The sequence below is a fragment of the Ochotona curzoniae genome, unplaced genomic scaffold (assembly GCF_017591425.1).
Source record: "Ochotona curzoniae isolate NIBS_2020 unplaced genomic scaffold, NIBS_Ocur_1.0 scaffold_4506, whole genome shotgun sequence".
Taxonomy (NCBI): domain Eukaryota; kingdom Metazoa; phylum Chordata; class Mammalia; order Lagomorpha; family Ochotonidae; genus Ochotona; species Ochotona curzoniae.
Window position 1 is genome coordinate 15,270,700 of NW_024467119.1, and position 21,865 is coordinate 15,292,564.

The 21,865-nt window shown below is 38.8% G+C and overlaps 1 protein-coding gene across 2 annotated transcripts; it reads right to left on the reverse strand.

The window, feature by feature from the left end:
• Positions 1 to 349: 349 nt before the first annotated feature.
• On the reverse strand, positions 350 to 21,803 carry LOC121147004 (UDP-glucuronosyltransferase 2B31-like). Of its 2 annotated transcripts, none has more exons than XM_040966614.1 (6): positions 21,077 to 21,803; positions 18,181 to 18,329; positions 10,149 to 10,280; positions 8,882 to 8,969; positions 7,771 to 7,990; positions 350 to 626 (listed from the first exon to the last, which is right to left on the reverse strand). In XM_040966614.1, exons 1-6 carry the CDS (start codon positions 21,801 to 21,803, stop codon positions 350 to 352), a joined length of 1,593 nt encoding a protein of 530 aa, XP_040822548.1. The 2 variants fall into 2 exon arrangements, with proteins under 2 accessions (XP_040822548.1, XP_040822549.1); XM_040966615.1 differs by having other exon boundaries at positions 18,181 to 18,325; positions 21,073 to 21,803.
• Between the last annotated feature and the right edge of the window lie 62 nt (positions 21,804 to 21,865).

The following is a 21,865-nucleotide window of genomic DNA, read 5'->3' on the forward strand; positions in this document are numbered from 1 at the left end:
CACTTGGAGGGGGCAGTGCAAGAAATCTGTCACAACGTGAGTACCCTTACAATACAGTACTTAAACCAAATCAGAGAGATAATGGGAAATTTTATTGATGACCATGGAAAATTTCTAGATAGGTGGTACATGTCATTAATTTGCTCGTACTCCATTTAGGCTTGGAATCTTTCCAGTTTTTAAAGAGGATTTGAATCTCAGAAAAACAACTTTGTTTTCTGTGGGTAGGTGGAAGGGTGTTATTTTGTCACACGAAGAAGACAAACTTGCATCAGATCTTCACCTTGCAGAATTAACCCGAAGACGGCCCATCTTGCAGGTTTCTCAGCTTCAAGTTAACATGCTTAAACTACTCCCTTTTGCTCTTAACACTTTTAACAAACATCCGGCAACAAAAGAGAAAACACTTTATGATGATGAGTGCAGTAATGGCTACACAGGCCAGCAGGAACCCAATCACATCCAGAGAGTGGTACTGGTACCAGGTGAGGTCGTGGGCTGCAACCCGCAGGTGCTTGGCTCCTTTGTGGCGCATGACATGCTCGATCCAGAAGACAGCTCGGTCCAGGGGCTTCATGGGCTGATCATGGTGAATCCTCGATAATGTCATGGCATTCTCTTTATATCTAAAGGGGAAACATAAAGATAACAGCATTGCAAGAAAGTTAATTTGACTAGGAATATCTATGATAAATTTTCTATGAGTGAGTATTGTAAGTAAGTGAAGAAGTGATGTGCTTGATTAAGTCATCTCAGAAACTGGCATTTTAAGCTTGACTTTTTTCTGGGTGACAGATTTTGAAACTACTATGGGAAATATGTTTTTCCTGATAGGAAAAGATAAAGAAACATTCCAAATGGGAATCAAACAATCAAAATATCATTTGAGAATGAGTGTTTTAAGATTTTTACAAGAGAATTGTGCAATCATGGGGAAGCCTTTCTTAAACGCGACACCTCTGTGACCTGTCTATCTTATCCTTAACACTGTAATACTGTCAGAAGCTAGAACTATATTCTAAATTTAAATGTTGGATCAGGATACTGTCCTACAAACATTTCCAACTTACTGGTCAGTAGATTTAGAATGAGATCTAAAACTCTCATTTGATTATTGAGCTCTAAAAGATGACACGCTACAAATGTCTTTTTCTGTTGCTTGCCAATGCACAAACCTATGTCTATGATTTTGCTTTGATGCCATGAAGTATATTCTGCATTTAGCTCCTTTAATTTTTTTTTATAAGGCCACATTGGATGATGCTTACATAGTTGATCAGGGTGGGAAGATTTTACGGTTAGGGAGAAGCAGGTGTGATCACTGCTTCCAAGCTTTATTTCTTCTTCTCATTTCTTGGGGGAGGGGAGAGATAACAGCATACGCTGTTCCCAGTCTCCCAACCATCCCAATATCCGAGAATGGGGAAATGTCACCCAGTATCAACCCAGGGTCACAATGTGTCATACACTCCAAGGATTCTGCTCCATTGGATGCGATAATTCCAAAATGCTGTAAATCCACCAGTCAATGGAGGAGGAATTCCTTCCAATGTCCATTGGCTGAAGCAGCCGATGTTATAGTCTCCATTCACTCAGAAATTTGCTGTCATCATTTGGCTGGGGTTATATATATATATGTCTACACATAGAGCATGGAGTGTTGGCTGGCAGACAGTGGTGTACATGGAGGACATGGTAACCCATTGAGGCCTACAGAAGACATCTGGTACCATAGCAGAGGATGGAGAACAGAATATATGGACAACTAGCTCCCTTAACCTTACTGCTCCATGTCAACTCCTGAATAATTTCTACCTGTTTCTTCCCTAACTTTGATTTTCCCTCTTGATGAATATGCCGACACTGTTTCTTGCAGTCCTAGAAGTTCTTTTTGGTGACATAAGTCAGTATTTGTAGGCATCTCCCCAGTGTTTTATGATTAATTTTTATTTTAATATGATATTTTTACAACATAAACATTTTATACAAATGGAATTTATGTTGGACAAACATGAAAAACTCCAGTTATCCTGAGTGAGTAGCTGGTAACTTCATGATTGTCCTGAAAGCTATGGTACAGGGAAGACACCAGGCACCTCCTCAGCAGGTGACCACAATTGGCACAGCTGGGGAGAAGCACTGCCTCTTTAGGACTGTTTAGGTATGACTTTCTTCCCAAAAGTAATTACTTCCTGGCTTTTGTGCAACATATTAATTCTGCTTGGTGATGTATTTGAACAAAACAAATTAATTTGTGTCTTTTTCCTAAAATCAGTTAATTATGTTGTTCTTTAAAATCTTATTGTGGGGGCCCGGCGCGGTCGCGCAGTGGTTAAGGTCCTCACCTTGCACGCCCGGGATTCCATATGGGCTCTGGTTCTAATCCCAGCAGCCCCACTTCCCTTCCAGCTCCCTGCCTGTGGCCTGGGAAAGCAGTCCAGGACGGCCCAAAGCTTTGGGACCCTGCACCCACGTGGGCGACCCGGAAGAGGCTCCTGGCTTCGGACCAGCATAGCATCGGCCGTTGTGCTCACTTGGGGAGTCAATCATCGGATGGAAGACCTTCCTCTCTGTCTCTCCTCTCTGTATATCCGCCTTTCCAATAAAAATAAAATAAATCTTTAAAAAAAAAATCATATTGTGGGAGAATCAAAATGGTGGAATAGGGTAAGAACAGGTTTAAATGGAAAGAAAAACATTTAATCAGGATGAAGCAGAGAGGACACATTCCAGGAAATAGGAAAGAACAGAACAACAGCAGAGGGGTATCTGGAGATGGACAGACACAGGAAAGCAGCAGACACAACGGTGTGGTGTTGCAGTGAATGACAACCCAGCGGCATTCAGCTAATGGGCGATCTGAACTCCACCAGCAGCTGGAACTCCACCAGCAACCAGGTGGGAAGGGACTTTCACTGGGTTCTTGGGAGGTAAACCCAAAAAACTGTCCGTCCCACTGGTCTGTTTGGTTTGACCAGGAGCAGAGACAGAGCAACAGATCTCAAACTGGCAGTGTGAGAACAGCGTGGATTTCAAAGCCCGCTAGAGCTGAATTGGGTACCATTTTGCTTAAAGAGGCAAAGGCAAGGGAAAGGACAGAGCATAAACTGGGCTGGGAGTGAACTCATTTCTGACTCAGTGAACTGCATCAACGTGACATTCTACAGTTTCCACCAAAGACAGGTCTGGGTAGCCCTCTAACCTAATGGCCAGCAGATCAAGAACTCTAGTAGTGGCATGTCAGGTACCATTTTATATAGTGTGGCAACAATTTAGGACTGTAGGGGACAACATGAACTGTGCATGTGCTGAGCTTGGGGAAAACTCACCAAGTTCAGTGGATTGCACTGGTCCCATAGGAAAATATTACCAACTGTGGCATCGTACCTGTCAAAATAGGTCTGTGTGGCACCAGACCTAATGTCCAACAGGTTCAGACAAGATTAGCGTCACCAACAACCTAACTGTATAGGACACCTGGTGTCTCCCTAATTCTGGGACCTGCTCCAACCGGAAGTGGGACAAAGGTTGCAGAGACAATGGTGCAGCCTCAGCAAGGTAACACAGGAGGTGGACATTGGTGAGCCAGGAATTGTGGCTATGGAGTTCTTGGTGGAAATTTAACATAAGATCCCAGACCTGGAATTTTCTGGAGGGAGTGTTACAAGTGGTTGCAAGCAAAGAATTGTGTATCAACTGTAATAAATAAAATCGAACTGTAGACCTGTAGGTGACAGAGCTTAGAAACCTGCCACAAGGAGAAGACTCTGCTAACCAGAAGTACAATGACCAGGAACAAAAGAAGAGACAAAGGCACAATGAATATTGCTAAAAACTCCCCTGCAAAGGAGCAAAACCCTATGCCAACCTTAGAGTTAACTGAGGAAGACATTGAGAAAATGGGGGACACATAATTCATAAGACTCATTTTAAAGCGTCTGATCAACAATGAGAAGTTCATACAAGAGTTAAAAGAATTTAATGAATATTTTACACAAGCAACAGCAGCAATAAAGCAAATCAAGACTGATATATCAGAAATTAAGAACACAGTAGAGCAAATTAAAAGTACAGTGGAGAGTCTCCAAAATAGAATGAAGCAAGGAGAAGAAAGAATCTCAGAATTGAAAGATATTTTCCGTCATCATGGGGAAGCAAATAAAAAGCTGGAAGCAGACCTTGATCAGGCCAAAAAAGTATTCAAGAATTGAAAGACACTATTAAGAGGCCAAATATAAGAGCTATGAGAGTCCCAGAAGGTGTGGAAAGAAAAACTGGCTTTATAAATATATTTAATGAAATAATAAAGGAAAATTTAATGTTCTCAAACAATTTTTGTAATGTACATTGACATTTATATTTTAATGATCATATCAATATTCTAAAGATCCATTGTACCAAGATTTAAAAAAATAAACTGGCTCCAAGATTAGCTCATGTTTTAATTTTATTGTGTATGGGAGGATTTTAAAATGTTTTGGTGTGATCACCAACATTGTGGCATAGAAGATATACCACTGCCTGAGATACCGGATGCTGTATGGATGATGGATCATGTCTCAGCTACTCCACTTTCATTCCTGTTCCCTAATCAGATTCCTGGAAGAGCAGCAGGAAGATGATGTAAGTGTGTGTGGGCCTCTGCAACTCATGATGAGAGCTGGAAGAAACTCCTGGCTTACCTGGCCCAGCCTAGACTGTTGTTACCATTTGTTGGGGAAACCAGAGATTGGAAGATCTTTTCTATCTCTTCCTCTCTTTAAGTGCCTTTCAAATAAATAAGCAAATAATTATGAATGTTTTAGGAAAGTGGAGTTGATAAACTATATGAACTCTATATGAACATTTTGAAATTGTGTGTCCTGATATGTGGGATTGTGTGATGCTCATCCTGGGTACTTACAACAATTGTGTTTTTCAGTTTATTTTTTTCATTACATATTTATCTGACAGAGGAACCGAAACAAAACAGAGAAGAAAAGAAAGGGAGAGAGAAAGAGATTACAACCTTTGGTTTGACCTCGACATAGCCTCAACAGCTCAACAATTAGGACTAAACCAAGTTAAATTCAGGAGATAGGAGTATCATCTGGGTCTCCCACATGCATGTCAGAGCCCAAACACTGCTTTTCTGGGACTGTTAGCAGGGAACTGGACATTAGGTGGAGCAGCTGGGAAAAAAAAATTAGTACCCATGTAAAAATGCCTACATGCCTTTTGGCATGCCTTCCAAACCAAACATTATTTATTCTTTTTTTTTAAGTAGGATTTATTCTTATTTGAAAGGCGGAATTAGACAGAGAGAAGAACAGGAAAAAGCTTCCATCGATTGGTTCATTCCCCAAGTGGCACAAACAGAAAGAGCTGGGACATTCTGAGGCAAGGAGTTGGAAGGTTCATCGGTCTCCTACCTGGGCGCAGGGGCCCAGGCACTTAGGACATCTTCTGATGCTTTCCCTGTCAGGCTAGCAGGGAGCTGCATAGAAAGTGGTGCAGCTGGAAGCTGAATCAGTACCCAGGGGTTCAGCAGTGCTGAGGACAAGATTCAACTCTACTGTGACACAATGCTGACCATAATGTATTCATTATTTTTAAAGACATTTTTGTTATTGAGAGAGGTATATAAAAGTATTCTATTATAACTATGCCACATATCTGTATTTCTCCTTATGGTAATTAATTCCAGTTCTATTAGTGCTTTAAGTTAGTGTATATAAGCTAGAACTTGGTATTTCAATATTTACCAGTTAATATTATGAAAATGATTCTGCACTTTTAGCATTGATTTTTTTCATTGCTATTTCTTTTTAGAACACATGCAACAGCACACAATACTTATTAATTAAATGCATTTTTAACCTCTGAAAGCTATCTCTTTATTTCTATTCAAATAACTTGCTAAGTATCTACTTAGTTAATATCTAGTTGGACAATCTTTGTATTTAAGTGATTTTTGTATTTATATCAAATGCTAAATTCTAATATATTTATATTCATATCTCCATTTTAGAGTTTATATTTTGTTAGAATTTTTCCTGAGTTATATTGATTTTCTATCTTATACCTTTCAAATAACTGTATTTACTTATTTGGTTATGTATCAGAGAGAAAGAGGTCTTCCATTTGCCAGTTAACTCCCTAAATATCCCTGATGTCTGTGGCTGTGAGTTCCACCCAGTTCTGCCTTGTGGGTGCCAGACTCACATACTTGGCTCATCCTTTGTTGCTTTCCTTGGTGAACCAGCAGAAAGCTAGACTGATCACAGTGTACCTAGGACTTAACCGGGCACTCTAGTAGAGGCTACCAGTGCCACAAACACACAGTCAACACACTGTGCCACTGTGCCTGCCTCTCTTGTCTCCTCAGAAGCATTTCTAACAACACATTTCACTACAGTTTCCTTCTTGGTAACACACTGTTAACTGTGAGTGATATAGGTGATATTCTTCATGTGTAGTACCGATAGTGATGATAGTACCCACTTTTGTAAATGTGGGTACATATTGATCATGGAAATGGATGCTGAATTTACAGTGACCATGCTAGGGAACACATATTCTGCAAACTCATTTCCTTTGAATGCAGAAAACATTTATTATTTATAATTTTATCAAACTTGCATAGTTACATGCTTCAAAAATCAACTTCAAGAAAATGATATATGAATCATTCAATTTTGAAAGAAATTGTATCTATCACATAAAAAGAATTCTGAGAACTCAAGAGACAGATGAGAAGAATGCTACATAAAAAGTGACAAGTGATTATAATAGACTTTTACCAGAAAAGATAAATGAATAGTCCAAAAATGTATGAAAAATTATCTACCATCTTCAGCCTTAAGAGAAATGAAGAGCTAAAATGAAATGTCCTGTTATTCCCAAGAAATAGTTACAGCAAAAATCAGAAAAACATTTTAAAATTAAATAGAAAAAAAATCAATATATCACTAATCTGGATGAAGTTAAGATATATCAGTCTGGGTCCGGCACCTTGGCTTAGCAGTTAAAGTCCTCACCTTGAATATGCCGGGATCCCATATGAGCACTGGCGAAACGATCTCAAGAGAAAGACACCAGTTGTAACACACGCTGTATTGCAGAATTCCATTCACATAAGTGACCAGATGAATTTTTTCAAAGACACATAAAGTAAAATGGCAGATGAACAGAATTTTGAGGTAAGGGCAGAGATAATTTTAGGACATGTCATCTATTTTTCGTCTGACAAAAAAATTTAAGATTATCTTTTGATAACATTTTGATAACTAACAGCTTACTAAATTCATTTTATTTTTACATTTAATATAATTGGTGCATATATCATATTTTCTTAAATCATTGCAAAATAAAACATGCTTCAAAATAGTGCATACAGCATCATTCAACCTGTTCCTAATAAAGCTGTGTAAGTCTGAGTTTGGTTTGCAACTTTCAAAAACACTAGATTAGAAGTAAAGCACATTTCACAACAGTTAAATAACTTCACTGTCTCAAAATCAAATGCAAGAGAAAAATGACACACACTGAAGGATGATATTACTACCATTTCTAAAATTATGACAAACTTAAACGGCAGAATGTTGGACTGTGACTGTTGCTGAAGAACTACATTTTTGCAATAATATGGGTAAAATGTGAAGGGTATGTTGGAGATTGGGTAGAGAAGAAGAATAGATGGAGGGAAGAATGCCTACACCTGCAAAACCATACCATGAGAAATAACAGTAATAAAAACATCAAGGAAATTGAAAAAATTGCTATACTTACGAAGGATCATTAATGACTCTCTTCACTGCACTGAGCAAATCTGCACTTGACATTGTGATCAAGTCCATTTTAACAGCTGCTCCCTTGGCCTTCATGTGAGCGATGTTATCAAACTGATCCCCAAATAAAGGAATGCCCACCATAGGGACACCATGGTGAATCGCTTCATAAATGCCATTGGTTCCACCATGAGTGATGAAAGCTCTGGTTTTCGGGTGACCTGGAATGAGTAAATTTTAGTGAAAAATAGAAGTTTTCTGGAAAACAGATTCGTTATTGACATCCAAGGGCACTGAAGTCAGAGGAAGTGACACCTCATTGCACTGGAGAGGTGAGTGAATGCCACCTGCAAGAGGTGGTCTAAAACTTGAGATGTGATTAAGGAATATAGGATGGGCCAATGGGAAAAAGGAAAGAAAAAGTGGATCTTACATCAAAGAAAACCTTATAAAAGCAAAAGACACATAATCGCTTGATGAAATAAAAGTAAATTTTTCTTACTGAAATGTATGAAGTTGATCATAGGAATGAGAGTTAATACCCATGAGTCTTAAAAGATTTCTGTTGTGGGAAAAATGCAGAAAGGGGAAACAAACTGGAAACTGCTGAAAAATTCTTAGAGATAGTTATATTAAAGCAGATATTTTAATTCTAAAAATGTCAACATGTCTAATAAAATATCAATTATCAATATTTGCCATTTTTAGGCCCAAAATAAAATTTGGTAAGTTAGGATAGTTCTTAAGCTTTTGTTTATTAATTTGAATGGTTAGGGAGACAGATTGATCTAACACAGAAGGGGATCTCCCAGCTGCTGGTTCACTCCCATGATTGTTGCAAAACCTCCTTTCAGGGCGAGCAAACTTAAGACTCCAGGACCCTCTCAGAGTCCTCAACAAGCTGGCAGGTACTCGACAAGCTGAGCCATCTGACCCAGTGCCTCCCTGGATCTGCATTTAGCAGTGAGCTGGAATCCAGAGCCAAGCTGGGACTCAGATTCAGGTGCTATGATATAGAATGACGGCTTCCCAAACTGCTGCATCAAACACTCACTCTGAAATAATTTTTATGGTTATTCCTCATACTTTAAGCTTTCTTCCCAAAGGCTTACCGAGAAGATCATTCTGGGGAATCCAAGTGTAGAGCTGAGTGTTGGGTCCTAAGGTACGTGGTTTCTTGCCACTGTATCTCCATAGAACCTATTTGATAAAAGGCAATGCTTTACATGAATCTCATTCCAAATTTCAGCAAGTTACACTTCTGAAGAGGACAGCAGTTCACAAGGTTCAGTCCCTCACAGAACAGAGATAGGCAACTACGAAACAGCTTTTAAGTTATGAAATTTGTGAAATAGTGCTATAAATGGAATATATTTGTATTCTGACTGCTTTTATATTTAGATAGATGAAGGTTGTAGTTTTGATGTGCTTGACAAGAGGCCATTATTGACAAATTTAGCTTTTTAAGAAATTGATAGCTATGTAAATTTTTGTGTAATCATATACCAAATTCTGATGACCTACACATCCATTTTCTTTTATCAATTTATGTTTCACATTAGTCCTCTTAGTAAAAATTTGGTACTAATCTGTTTATTATTTGTTTTAATGGTGAAGAGCTTGCTGGTTTCAAATATTATTTTGTAATTGTGTTTGACCTTCTTGGGGCCACCTGTATTTGTGCACAAGTTTCATCCTGAGCACTGGATTTCATTATCACTTTCCTCTTACGTCTTCCTCACTGGACTTTGGCATGACCATGCATAGTCAAGAAAGACTTCGTTTTTCACATACTCTGAGTCAAAGTGGCTGGGTGCCACATAATTAGGATCAAAGTTGATCCGATGTGCCTTTCCTTTCTCTGTGTAACACTGTGACTATCACAGTGAACAGGTATATTATAAAGTAAAGAACTAATAAAAATACTTGAGTTCTATGTGAAGCCACAATTTGTGATGCACTCCGATCTTTTGCTCTTTCCACAGTTGTTCATAGTTATCATGCTAATGCAGTTATCCATTAACATTTTACTTCATTAAGAACATATCTGTGTTGAGTACATTGTTCTCAACAATCCTGCAAACAAAATGACAAGTCAAAGGATAATTCACTGATTATACTGTAACCATCCTGCTATACTATTGTAATATTAATTCATATTTTACTTTTAAAATACATTTCTTGCAGATAAAATATCACATACTTTTTTGTAATTTGCAGTAATTGTCAGTACTATTTATCATCTAACTGTGTATTTTCATTTTAAAAGTGACTTTGGAGATAAATTGCAGATATAATTGCTGGGCATAGAGCCTTTATCAGTAAATCAACTCCTAATAGAATTGACAGATTTTTCCAGCACAAAGTACCCTTTCAGACCTTTTGTGGAAGCTGAGCAAGGGCTGATGCAATCACATTGGCACTCTCTTCTGTCAGGTTACTGACCATTGAGCCCAAAGAAAACACCACAACTCCCTCTTCTCCAGAGCTCTGCACAAAGTCTTCCATGTCCTGTGAAGAAAGTGTATTTCATTAGGAAAGGACTAATGCAAAGCAATCACTGTGAAGATCAGTTATCAGAAGCATTGTCATTGCATAGTCTGTTGACTGTAGTGTCCGTTTCCCAAACGGCAGATTCTATTCCGGGCTGCTCCTCTTTCAGTCTAGTTCCCTGCTAAGGTGCTTGAAAAAACAGCAAAGAACAGCATGCCTGCTCAGGTCTCTGTGGTCATGTGGAACCTGGAAGAAATTCCTGAAACTTTGCTTTGGAACAGCTCAGCTCTAAACATTGTAGTTATCTATGGAGTGATTCAGCAGATGGAAGATTCTCTCTACTTGTCTCTGTAAGTCAGCCTTTCAAAAAATAAATAAAAAATTTAAAATAAATAAATGCATGCTAATTATTATTAGAAACAACAAAAATTTTAACATCCCAGCTAAGGGGTGATTCAAAACCTACTGTTTGCATGCAAATCTACTAAGATCGTTTTACTAATAGATACATCTCTGCCATTAAGCTTAGGTAGGAATTGGGAGGTAAAATTATAAATATAATAAAATTTATATTTCTTATATTAGGATAAACAATCATACTTAATTGTTTTTTACTTGTTTTTTTTTAAATTCACTCAATAGATTATCTATTTTTAAAAAAGGTTTGTGAAAATTCTGTTATTTGTACTTCTATTATTGTTATTATTATTATTATTATACAGTTCCATATATCCTGGGGTTTCCCTTAACCCCTACCTTATTTCCTCCCCACTCACTGAGTTCTGCTATATTATTCCTATAGTTCTTCATACACAGTCATATGTGCATCATTGCGTGTCAAGATATAGTAAATAGTTTCATTATAAGTCCATCTTTAGTTTGGAAGTAGAGACGCATACTGCATTGTATCCTCATGTCTGGATATGATAGTCTCCATTACACAGTTACTACACATCCCCTTAAATTTAGAAAAGCCACAAAACAAAATCAACAACAGAAAAAAAGAAATTAACAACACCATGAAGTTAAACAAAATGCTACTGAATGACTAATGTGTTGGGTGAAGAAATTAAAAGAAAATCAAGAACCTTTTTCAAGAAAATGAAGTTACTCTATGATCTATGAATCATTGAAGAATTTAATTAGAAGAAAGTGTTTTGAAAAGATGAACTAACAAAAAAAATAAAAATCTGTGAGATATTGTTTCTGCTGATCTTTGTTGGTGAAGTGTGTCTCTTCTATGCTGGGGTCCGTGCAGTAGGTGTGGATGGCACCAAGGTGTGAAGACAACAGCTCCCTGCTTGACAGGGCCCAGGGAGCTTCCAGCTGTTTGGCAGGGCCCGGCAGATTTCTCTCTGAGCACCTTGACACAGTTTCATCCCCTTTCGCATGGACACTCAACCATCCCACTAAGAATTTTGTAATCTATTGAGGCATTGTTTGCCCCTGTGAGATGGCTTTTAAAACCAACATGAGCTTGAGAGTTAATGTTATTGATAATGTCTTGGTGAGTGGGCCTTTAACTGCACACAGGAGTACAATTAAGTCCATGCTGTTTCTAGACACCTTATTGTGTGCCTACCCACTGCCATGAAATCTTAGCATGCTTTCTGGGAAATGGCTTGAAAAAAATTTTTCAAACTAATGGAAGTGATGGGAGTATGGGCTGAAACTGCTATGACAAAAAATATAGTTACTAAGACCATAAAGGCTATCCTGTTACTGGGACCCAAAAGGCTGAGCTCGCAGGCCTAATGTCAATGACCCCAAGCCCCTTAAACCAAGGCCCCAGACCTTTTAACCCCTAACATAATTCAAGGTAGGGGTCTGGTTGTCAAAGGCGGTACCAAGGTTAGAGTCCAGACTTGAGGAGAGCAGGTGGGGACAGGCAAGCCGAGATAAACAAGGATGCTCCCCGCCAAGCTATGTCAAACTGCCCCTAAAGAAAACTTTGTAATTGTACTGCTTGGGGCCACATGGAAGTAACTCCATGATGTAAAAGGCCTGTGCCAGAGCTTGTGACTGCTTCTGTATAAATAAAGCAGACAGCTTTCTCGCAGTGTTCACAATGATCATGGAATCCTAGTGGTCTGTCTCTTTCTTCTTTTTACGCCTATTTCATGCACCCTTCTCGAGCTCCAAACTCAGCTGGAGCTGGACTTGGTACTTCTAGACAATAAAGAGATGGGTTTTGTTTTTTAATCCAGTCTACTAATCTGACATTTGATCGAGCTTAAGTCATTTACATTCAGGGTTAATATGTATGGGTGGTACTTTGGTCTGTCATTTTAGCAATAGGTTGTTCATTGATTTAGTCTTCTGTTTTGCTGGGATGTTTTTCACATTTGCTTTTGGTTTTGTTAGGTGCTATTCCTCTTCTCTGTCAAGAGAACATCTTGAAGTATCATTTGTAGGGCAGATTTGGAAGAGGCAAGTTCTTTTAACTTTTCTTTACAATTCAGATCACGACTCCTTGAACACTGCTGGGGTATCAGTCACTGCAACATCGCATCGTCTTGTCTTCTTGTTTCCTGTGTCTGTCAGTCTCCAGATACCACTCTCCTGCTGGTCTAATCTCTCCTACTTCCTGGAATACCCTCTCTGATTCACACAGGCTAATGTTTCTCTGCCCATTTAAACATGTCTGTACCCTATTCTGCCATCTTGATTCTCAAATTCTGTTTTGAACAAGTCTGTTTAGCTAATGCATCCACTGTCCTTGTATCTCCAGATTGTAGCTGGTAATTGATGAGGGGTGACAGACTTTTTCATTGTCATAGTCTGTTTTGTAATCTAAGACCTTTAAAATTGATCTTCCTTTGTAATTTGCAGGGAAACAACATATCTCAACTATATAAGCTGGTAAATTTCATGGATAAATGTGTACACTTGGAGTGTTTCACCCTTTTGCCCTTGTTCTTGCTCCCCCCCGCATGACAGAAAACAGATAAGAAAGAAAACACATACTTTTCAAACAGGAATATATGTATGCTATTACTTCTTTTTTTTACTGTTTAAAAAAATTTTAATTTGAGTTAATTTTTTGTATCTTCTCAAGGTATAAGAATAAGCAGTTGAGTTAGTCATTGATTTGTACAGAGGAATTGCATTATTATAACAAAGTAGAGGCCAAAGCCTCCACCGCAAAGTGGTGGCTGAGTCCTTGGCTTCTCCTGGCCCAGGAGCAACCATCCTTCAGGGTGAGTAGCCATGAGAGAAACTTGGGAGCTGGATTAATGTCCTAGCTCCACCCTGCCACCAAAAGCTGGTGGCAGGACAAGTTGGGTGAATTCCAATCTTTCTGATCTCAGGGCTGGAGGCGGTCTGAAACCGCTCATAGGGTGGCAGCTGTGAGGGGTGCCCCTGCCAGGTGGAATCCAACTGGGGACTCATGCCAAAGCCTCTGCCGCAAGGAAGTGGCTGAGTCCTTGGCTTTGGGCAGCCCATGCACCAAATCGTGCCAGGCTCTTCCTGCTGGCCACCCAGCAGCAAGCTCTGGGGTTTTTATTATATGAAATAGCTTCTTAGGAACATCTGTGAATAAGGCCAGCTTTAGTGTAGGTGAGACATGAATTCCTGGTGATTCCCAGGAACAGGGACATGAAACTTTAGGGAAAGCGTGGGACTGAGACCTGAAGGTTTAGAGGGGAGCGCCCATAAGATCTATATGAACTAGACTGAAACACTCCCTCTTGTGTTGCCACCCCCCATGGAAGACAGGGCCTAGGGGTGGCTAGACAGACACCCAACAATCCATGAAGGCTGGATAGTTGAGCTGGTTAGATGGAATAAGGTTTTAATATCCATTGACATGTATGAGAGCAGAAGGGAATGTGGGACAGACTGGACTAGTCTGCCACGCATACTGGCAAACCAGGGTAGGAGGCGGGCCTGGTTGGGGTTAATGTGGGTTGCTCTGGCTAGGCTGCAGTTCCCACTGGTTTATATGAGGGCCTTTATGTGCTGGGCAGAACCAGGCTGGACTGCAAACACTCATTGGTTCCAGAAGAAGACAGGGATGGAAACAGAACCAACCCAGCAACTGCAACCACCAGCTGATCGGATGAGAGAGGTTTGGGAACAAAGTGCAACTTCTCATGTCTGGATTGCATTAGGGAGGAATCAAATATTGTATTAAAAATTTCTCAGTAAGTCCAGACAAACAAATCTTCACCAGGAGCTGTAAATAGCATCAGTAGTTATAGTACACATTGTGGGGTCTTTCTGAAATGGGTAATTCCTGCTACAAAGAGTTAAATGATGAGGCGAGTACTATTTGGCAGATATGGACAGCACATTTCATTGCTATATCAATTTTAAAATATGACTTTGGAGAAAAGGTATTACACATAAACAAGACCAAAAGCATGATTACTTAAACAGATAACTATCCATAAATTAGTAAAGTATAAATGGGACTTTTGGGGTTATTTTACTGGAATTTTATATTATAGTAATAGAACCCTGTATTTTAGTGGTAATTATTCTGTTTTACAATATTTAAAAGCATTTAAAGCAAAAAATTAGAGAACTGAGAAAAGGATAGCTGTAAATTCATCCTAATACACTAAATTTTGTAAATGAACATAGAGAAATAAAACAATGGCCAAATGAAATTTGGTTGCCAGAACCAATTTCCCCATAATAATTGCAAGTGATTTAACAAATCATGTAAGATCTAATAATGAATCTCCTTTTAAATAATGCATTATAGATTATTTAAATTTCTGCCATAGGTGTGCCATTATGTAGCTGATTTTTCAAAGAAAAAATAATAATCAGATAAAGCATAACCCAGTGCTTATTCTTAAATTAATATAAGGAGAACAGATTTCTTTTATTTCTAAGATTAAATTATAAGTCTCTCCAACTTATATATCTTATATAACTTATATATGTAACTTATATATATAACTTATACATCTCTCCAACTTTCTTTCTTTCATTCTTTTTTATTTTGTTTGTGATGACGCATTTAAATTTCCTGAATGATTACAGATCCATCAAATGTAGTAAATTGCAGAAAGAAAATTGTCCAACAAAAACCTTCCTTATGAGAATGTGTGTTAATGGTTGATCCTATGAGAACACACACTTTCAAAGCAACAGGAATGTGTCCTTAGAAGATTCTCTGTAGGTTTCCAGAGAGCAATGGTTTTAGATTTTGACTCACTCACTGATCCAAGATCCATGAACCAACAGTTTCCAGAGATTCACCACTGCATGCTGGGGAAAAGGTCCAGGTCTCCAAAATGAATTTGACCTTCATCTCTAAGATGTAGCAAGGTAACAATTCAAAAATCAACCCAAAGAGTACAAACTGTTCTTGGAAAATTGGTTAGGAATGTTCAGAAGAACAAGACACTTAGCTTTCTTCCTATACAAAAATCAACTCTAAATGAACCAAGCAATTAACCTATGTGCAGACACCATCAAAATACTAGAGGAAGACATGAGGTGCAATCTGCAAGGCACATGCATTTGCAAAGACTTTTTAGAAAGGAAAATCAGAATTCCTGACACTGGGGATAAAGCAAAGCTAACTTTATTCATAATCTCTGTGTTACACAGTAATATTGCAGGGTATTGCAATAGGATTTTGCAGAAAGAAGGCAAAGTGAGCTCAGCTTAGAATGCAGCAATTACAAATAAGGAAAGAGGTGTTGTGTGGTATCCTGAGAAGAAAGTTAATAAGAAACATCAAGGATCAAGGGAAAATAGGACCACACAAACAGAACAGGTTGTTGCCAAAGCAGCCTTGTGTATTCACACATTACAAGGGGAAGAAAGAGAAGCCATCTGAGAACAGATTGAAGGTAACAAGATAATCAGGGAAGTACATTCTTACTACGCTAATTTAACAGGATTATAAATTAGCAATGTTGCACTGTGAATGGACAACCTTGAAAAGAATGCCCAGATACCCAAAGAAATTCGGAACTATTTGAGTAGAAATGATCCAGGAGCGTGACCAGAGAGGGCCACTGGGATGTAATGACTGCTGTGTTTGTTACACAAGCACACCAACATGTACACATAACATGCACAATGGCATGTATTTACATCATAAAGATAATTGAGCTTTGCTGTTTAAAAGTTTATTTGTTCAATTGCATGACATAGTTACCCAGAGAGAGGGAGACACACAGAGAGACACAGAGTGGGAACACGTTTACTCACTTCACCATGGCACAGGTCCCCAAAATGTATTTACTGCTTACGTATAAATGCATTTATGTGTTTACACGCATGCATGTTACTTAACTAATACATAATAAACATTTAAGTTTAGGTTTTTGCCAGGTTATAATTTGTTAGATATATACAAAGTGTCATGACCAGTTCAGGGTAATCACACATTCTCACCTCAAACACTCATCAATGATTTTGTGTTTGGGGCATCCACTATTCTCTCATCTTAACTACTTAATGTGTACAATAGACCACATCACATGCATCTTTCAGAAACTTGATGCATTTTACAGATAGGATATTCTTCCCAAACACTCAAATTTATCTGTAATACTAATAATTGGTGGAAAGTGTGTACTTTGCTCAACAACTTTTTCTAATAATTTAGATAGACTTCTTCTTTATGAAAGTGGATAGAAATCTTGTTTTTACAACGTTTTATGACAGCAATTGCAATCAAACAATTGAATTAGCAATTATACAGTATTCAATTTTCTTAAAATCCTACAAAATCAGCTTATTCCCTTTCTGTGGGATGCTGTTATTTTCCCTTAATATAGACAGAGGAATATTTCAGATAGAGAGTTACATTAACTGAACTTTCCTTAAGTTGACTGCAACTTTTTACTTGTGAAAGTAATTCCTAACTCCAAAAATTAATGTTGGATTTTAATTTGTCTAAACTTTATGGTTTTGTTTCTATAATAGTGAAATAGGAGACCTGATGAAGCTGTTGCAGACACTTCTTACTTTCTAGTTTGCATTATAAAGATGTACAGAGTATCAACAATATATTAAATATGATCAAATTGGTCATATTGACATTTTATTATTGTTTATAGACTTAGTCCACACTGTTGAGAAACAGTGGTTTTTTTTTTCTCTGCTTGTATATGGATTGCTAAGAAACCTGAAAATATGCCATTGTACAAATTAAAAACACATAAAGGGGAGAAAAAGAGAAGGTGGGAACATGAGTGAAAAGTGCAGTGTGACAAGTGTCGCTCTGAGCCCACATCCAGACTATGAATGAAATACATGGAAAAGTTTATAAAGATAGAATTGCACTGTATAAATTAAAATCAATTTTTGCCATCATGAAAAATACCAACATAAATGCTACCAAAATATTATTGCAATTCCAGTAACAGCACATTTCCAATATATCCGGTAGAAACATCTGCCTTTTGGTATAGGTAGACTTTGTGGTTGTTGTTGAGCCTCAGGTAGGTTGCCTCTGTGCTGGTCCTCACAGGCATGTGCTATGGAAATGCATGCTACTCAGAGAACTTTTCCTAAAGTATCTTAGAGTCTAGCTCTAGGCAGAACATATCTGATGACACTTTTCTCATGTTGAATAGTACTTCCTCATCTGCAAGAAGATAGATATTTTCTATGTTCTATCTGTATCGAGCACTTAGGTAAGGGATATCACACACACTTATCAGAATTCCTTGAAAGAATAATTAATGCATTTTTCTTTGTTGACAAATAAAGACCTAATTTTAACTGACTTTATATCAAATTTTTCCAGTTAGCCCTCATTGATTTATAGCACAATGAAATTAATATAGCTGCTGTGGGTACAGAATTAGTTTTTCTTGCTAAGATCCTGTGTTCCACCACCCATAACACCCTGAGACACAAACACTTGAGTGAAGAATGCAGAAAGATTGCAACCTCATTCGGCAAACAAGCAGAACCAAACTGCCTGGAATAGGTTTACCTTAGGCAGGGGTTTGGCAGGTCTGCAGTGGAGCCCTCCAACAAAATCAACACTTGGTAAGAGTGGATGGGGAAATTCCAGATCCCAGTAGGTTCTGATGAGCCACATTTCAGCTTTCCCCATTAATTCAGTCAGTTTAGTGGGTCTGCCTAAGGAGAGAAGAAAGTAAAAGTGTTAGGTGAGTATGACTGCTCTATTCCTTTATTAAAATGATTAACCTGAGGGCCTGACACAGTACAGTATTGGCTAAAGACTTTGCCTTACATGTGCTGGGATCCCATATGGGTGCCAGTTCATGTCCTGACTACTTTGCTTCCCATCTAGCTCCCTGCTTGTGTCCAGCTAAAGCTCTTGAGGATGACCCCATCTCTTGGGGGAAGCTCCTGGTTCCTAACTTTGGATCTGATCAGCCCCAGCCATTGCAAAGTAAATGTGTGGACAGAAGATTTTTCTCTTGGCTTCTCCTTCTCTCTGTCAATCCAACTTTCCAAAAACATAAATCAATGTTTTGTTGTTGTTTTATTTCAGATTTACTTAAAATCAGGCTTATGGGATGTGAGAGAGCAGGAGGAAAGATGTTGTGAAAAAGAGAGAGTGTGTGATATCCCTTGATCTGGCTCAGTTACCAAATAGCCACAGCTAAAGATAGATTAGGAGCCTGAAGAAGCATCCACGTTTCTAGAAGTACAAGTACTTGAGTCATTCTCCACTGCCTCCCAAGACAGCTTAGCAGGGAGCCATTTCAGAAGCAGAGAAACTTGGGTTCCAGTATGGCAAGTGAGGGTGACGTCAACTGCAGGGCCCACAACACTGCACCTTGTCAGGTAATTTTTGAAGAAGATTTGCAAGTCTCCAAAGATATTTTCAAAAGTTCTTCTATTGGGGCCCGGCATGGTGGCACAAGTGGTTAAGGTCCTTGCCTTGCACGCCCGGGATCCCATATGGGCGCCGGTTCTATCCTGGCAGCCCCGCTTCCCTTCCAGCTCCCTGCTTGTGGCCCGGGAGAACAGTCGAGGATGGCCCAAAGCTTTGGGACCCTGCACCCGCATGGGAAACCCGGAAGAGGCTCCTGGCTTCGGATTGGCATAGCATGGGCCGTTGCGCTCACTTGGGGAGTGAATCATGGGACGGAAGATCTTCCTCTGTCTCTCCTCTCTGTATATCCGCCTTTCCAATAAAGAAAAAAAAAGTTCTTCTATTGATAAGAATGATTTGCCAGAGGATTGTGTATGCAAGTATGTTAAAAAGAGAGAGTGTATGCAGCTGTACATAACAGGAACATTGTGGAAAGACATTACAGCTATAACTCACCTCATTGTTTTTATGACTGAGTAGTAGTCTAGATTGTGGTTCTGAAAACAGATGAGTTGATAGATCATCTTTAAAAAATATCATTACTCCAAAGCTAAACATTGGTTTGTGTTTTTCAGTGTGTGCGATATAAATACTGCATATCCCAACTGTGGTGGCGATTTATTAGGTAATGTAATAAAATAGTGTAACTTTTAAATATATATGTACGTGTGTGTTTATAATTATATATAAAACAATTTTTTATAAAATGTGTGAGTTAGTTAAAAACTGTATGGAGCATGGCAAAAAGGGTACATAATAGCGTAGACAAATCAGCATTGGTATACTATGGGGCTTCTTGGAATATCCTCTTTGGTGGAAGTTAAGCAATTTTTTTAAGATTTCATTTATTTTTATTGGAAAGACAGATATACAGAGAGGAGAAGAAACAGAAAGGAAGATTTTCCTTCTGATGCTTCTCTCCCAAGCAGCCACAATGGCTGGAGCTGAACCAATCTGAAGCCAGGAATCAGGAGCCAAGAGCTTCTTCTGAATCTCCCACATTGCTACAGAGTTCCAAGACTTTGGGCCGACTCGACTGTTTTCCCAGGCCACAGGCAGGGAGTTGGATGGGAAGCAAGGCCGCCAGAAACAGAATTGCTGCGCATATGGGATCCCAGCACGTTCAAGGTGAGGACTTCAGCCGCTATGGTATCATGCGAAGCCCGAAAATTATCAATTGTTAACTGATGTATAATCTCAGCTCCTCTGTAGCATTTTGGATTTGTCTCATTATTATTTTAAGATTTATTTATTTTATTGGAAAGTTAGATTTACAGATGGAAGGAGAGGCAAAGGTCTTCAATCTGCTGATAAACTCTACAAATGGCAGCAACAGCTGGAATTAAGCCAGTATGAAGCCAAGAACCAGAATTTTCTGCTAGTTCTCCCACATGAATGCAGAATCCCAATGCATTGGGCCATTAGCTACTTCTCCAGACCAAGGAAGGAAGCTGGACGGAAAATGGAGCAGCCAAGACACAAACTTATACCATCATAAGACCCCATTGCTTTCAGTGTGAGGTTTAAGACATTGAGCCATTGTGCCAAGCTCTGACACATTATGTTTTGTTTTCATTCCCTCATTATACTTTTAGAAGACAAGTTTTGGGGTCAGTGCAGTACACCAACAGACTAATTCTCTACTGGCTTGTGCCAGCATTTCATATGGGCGCTGGTTCTTGTCCCACCTGCTTTTTCAGATCTGACACCCTGCTTTTAGCCTGGGAAGGAAGCAGATGTTAGCCCAAGACTGTGGGACCCTGCATCACCTTAGGAGACCTGAAAGAAGATCCTGGCTTCTGGCTTCAGATCAGCTTAACTTTAGTCATTGTGGACACTTGGGGAGAATGAATCATCAAATGGAAGATCTTTCTCTCTCTCTCTGTCTCTTTCTCTCTGTAAAATTGCCTTTCAAATAAAAATGAAAATAAACATTTAAAAACAAAGAAGACAATTTTCTATTATTTGATATGCATACAAGGTCACCTCAAAAGCACGAAATAGTCAGGATGTGGCAATATCTAAAGAAAACAAGACTTACCCAGCACTTCACTGTAAAATTGATCCCATTTCTTCTCATTGAAAGTTTGGAACCAAAAGTCAAAATAAAGCACATACAACATATTTTTTACTCTCTCCATGAATGTCATTTTATCAGTTAATTCTGACATGGTGTTAGGCACGTAGGAAGGGGGAAGCAAAAGTCCTCCGCTGTACTTTTCATAAGTGTAGCCTGGAAAGAGTCGATGTGTGTACAGAAAGGGGACTTTAAGTAGCTCAGCCAGCAGCTCACCACAGGGACACAGGGCATCTGCAAAAATAACATCAAACCTCGATTCTTTCAGCTTTGTCACAAGTTCCTTGTTTAAAACTGCATCTCTACACATGTTTTCAGAAAAATCAGATTCAATATATGCCATTTTTTGAAGTTCTGAAAAATATTTCCAAACTGAATATTTAGCCATTTCATAAACATATTTCATTAGCTCTTCTGTGAAAACCTTCTCATACTCATCTTTGGATATTGATGCAGGGAAAGTTTCAAACTTAATAGATGAGGATTCACTGTGATCAAGCAGAACAGAAACTGAAGATTTGAGAACAGTCACCTCATGCCCCCTCTGCACCAGTTCATCCAGGATGGTCTTTATATTGATCCAGTGACTGAAATCCACTGGCCACACCAACACCTTTCCACATCCCACAGTGCTGAAGTGGCAACTGAGCTGTAGCAGCAGCAACACAACTGAAATCCACCTGGTAGACATCTCAGTGAAAAGAGAAACTTCATTTCACACTCTTACTCCTTGTTGCTGGTTATATACAGAGA